Source organism: Frankliniella occidentalis, unplaced genomic scaffold, assembly GCF_000697945.3.
Source record: "Frankliniella occidentalis isolate FOCC.00 unplaced genomic scaffold, Focc_3.1 Scaffold525, whole genome shotgun sequence".
NCBI classification, from domain to species: domain Eukaryota; kingdom Metazoa; phylum Arthropoda; class Insecta; order Thysanoptera; family Thripidae; genus Frankliniella; species Frankliniella occidentalis.
The window spans coordinates 105,837-108,867 of record NW_026267642.1 but is presented as its reverse complement, the minus strand read 5'-3'; the positions used below and the strand labels follow the sequence as shown (position 1 = coordinate 108,867).

General features: G+C 46.5%; 1 protein-coding gene across 1 annotated transcript in view; it reads right to left on the bottom strand.

The window, feature by feature from the left end:
* Positions 1 to 2,088: 2,088 nt before the first annotated feature.
* LOC127751503 (esterase SG1-like) overlaps positions 2,089 to 3,031 on the bottom strand; it is an 18,147-nt gene continuing 17,204 nt past the window's right edge. Inside the window, exon 2 of the mRNA XM_052275148.1 lies at positions 2,089 to 2,892. Coding sequence (XP_052131108.1) covers positions 2,749 to 2,892 — 144 coding nt within the window. The 3' untranslated portion in view covers positions 2,089 to 2,748. The remainder of the gene's footprint in view (positions 2,893 to 3,031) is intronic.

Below are 3,031 nucleotides of genomic sequence, written 5' to 3'. Positions count from 1 at the left end.
TTTTTGAATACATTTTTTTATAGTTTTCTAAGGGGTAACTCATCAAAGTAGAGCCTACGCCCAAAATTTTGTCCGTTTTGCTTTTGCTCTTACCGTTGAGGCGCTAGAGGTTATTTATAGAGGATATACAGAATAAGTAACAAATTAGTCAGTAATCCTGCTGCATAAAAACCTTCCTAAGCTACAAATAAATAAATCAGTACAGGTCTGAGAGTGATTCAAATTCGCACTGGCCTGTTCGCCCATCTCTACTCCAACACATATTCTACGCTGGCAAAAATACCCGCGCCTACTCGTACATACACCCGCTCAGTTCGCAATAATTCGCGAATAACCGCGAAATATGCGAAAACTACTCGCTCATACAAACTTACATCTAAGAGGCCCCTGCTCGTCGGCAGTCCAAAAAAATACACGCCAACTCACGCTCAGTTCACCACACTAACAACTAACGCCTCCCCATCGGAACTCTGGATACACATGTGTGTACAAGTATGCACGAGGAAGTGTGTGTGTACTTGACCAAGTACATACTATCTCCTGCATACTTGCCAAGTAAACAGGACCTCCTGCATCCTGCAAACATGTTACAGTCAAACCTCCGTAGATGCCCAGCAATCGGGACCGAGCTCTTGCAAATATGGAGGTTGTCAAAACGTTTGCCAGATGTTGGTTGACGAGAGCTCGGAGCTTCGCCCGGCCATAAAGTCTATTGTGTGCCGCCTTGCCCGAGAGGTGGGTCGCGCCTGCCCGATCGCTGCCTGGCCCAGCCCCGCCTGCCCGACGTCCGACACTGCGCACCCGCTGCTGGCCGGCCGGCCGGCGATGCCCGTCCGGCGCGGGCTGGGCCAGGTAGTGCTCGAGCCCCTGCTCCACCCGGAGTACGGCCTGTCAATCAAGCCGGCTTAGGGGAGAGTCGCGTAAACGTTTTCATTTTTCGGGGCAAGGGCCGGTCCTTAATATTCGCATCTACGGAGGTTGCATCTACGGAGGTTTAACTGTAGTACACATGGCCTCCTGCATTCAAGTACACACTTGTGTTTCCAGAGAAAACAAGTAGTGTGGGGAAGTGTCAGTAGCGATATTGAATTAATATCTACTGTCGGCTCGGCGCAGCGCACGCTCCTGCAAGTGTGGCAGGATGAGAGGCAGGTAGCTCCCCGCCTCCCACATAAAATATTAAAATCTTCTGAACTTTTCTAATCATAGGTGACGTTTTTTTCCATTTGTAGTGGGCATGGTCTAAAATGAAGGAGTTGAATGTGGTTTTTTGAAAGCTAAAGGAGACAAATTTCTATGGATTGTTAAAATGTTTTTGAAGAAATAAGTAAGTGAATAACAAAGCATGTAAAACATTTACAATTCACATCCGTCATGTAACGGTTTTGCCCCCCTGTAAATTCAGGACAAATCAATTACCTGCTGTTGAAAATCCCTTATATGTAAAAGGTCTCTGAGAAAACAGTAACATTCAAGAAATTGTAGTTTTGCCCCCTAAAAAGGGGGCATATCTATCCCGTGATGGTCATGCCCCCCACCCAGAGGGGGGTATAACCATCACGTCACGGATATGACCCCTGTGTATGGGGGGCAAATCCATCACGTGATAGTCATACCCCCCGGGATATGGGGGGGGGGCAAATCTATCACGTGATAGCATCGAATAGTCATACCCCCCTGGGGTAGGAGGGGGGCATCACGTGATGGTTATGCCCCCTCTCTAAAGGGGGGCATATCTTTCACGTGATAGTTGAGCCCCCTGAAGTGTGGACTGTTCGACAACAAATACTTATACAGCACTTTGCCACTGTGTCTCTACCTCTTTATCAAAGGTCGAATATGGGTCGGGCATTATTTCCAGGGCTCCGTACAACTTATCATAACACGAACGAATGTAAGTTATTCAACGTAACTAAAAACATGTCAAATTAAAAGTTAAAGTTATTTGTTTTGAAATATATCCGATACTAGTCGTACACACTGTGGGAAAAAGTTAGACAAGTCGAATAACTAACTTATTTCCAAAGGACTAAAGTAAGGGTTACAAGTTATAACTTTGACTCTTAAAATAACGTTAAAGGCAGGTAATAAGTTACGGACCCCTGTTTATTTCATCTGATATACTGAAAGAATTGGAGCAGTGCGTCAGGATCTCCGCAGCACTCGCAAATAGTTTTCTTAATTTACAAAATAAAATACGCCAAACATAGGTGATCTTGTTAGATTCCATATCCTTGTGACCTGACGCAACGCTTTATACACTTTCCGGAACGATTCTTGCATGGCAAAGTGTTTTAAAAATAGCAAATCTGTCTGTAGTGAGGAGCACTGAGCAGCGGTTTGAACGGCCAGTTTGCGCCGTCCGGGTGGTGACTTTCGGTGCTTGCGCATGGGCCCCGCCCTCAGCACTGCGTTGCGAGCCCCTGCTAGTATTGTGCCGTTGACATGTCGTAGACTCTCTCTTACGCCAGTTTCCAGCATTACCTCAGCTCAAGTAGTCCTACCCTTACTTGTGACACGAATATGTAGCTTGTTCTAATTTGCTGAGTGTAAATCAGAGTTGTGCGCAGTTTTTCACTTCGCGTGTTTCCTTAATCAAAGTATGCATGGTGCAGCGACTCTGGTGCACAGTTAAAACCTTACGAAGCAAAATGCCAAATTTTTTGCACTTCCGAAAGATGAGGCATTTTTCTTCGTAGGGTTTTAACAGTTTGGGCCGCTCTTAAAGCACATAACTTAAGCTGAGTTTTATATTACGTTTGGCGTGAATATCTGTAGAGTGAGGCAGTCCTCGCTTCCGGTGATCTCCAAGGGTCGACGGCTGAGTTGCAGGCAGCCGGGCGTTGGCATTTTAGCGTCCACCACGGACGGAAGAGGCTCGGGAACTGGCGGCTGCAAGAATCAAGGGGGAAAAGCTTTTTGTAGTTCTAGGAAATAATGTACGCATTTTTTTAAATTAACAAGCAGGCCCGCCCTTCCGCCAAACGAAGTTGCCAGCTTTGCTTCGCTGCGCCGGCAACTCCGTTCGGCA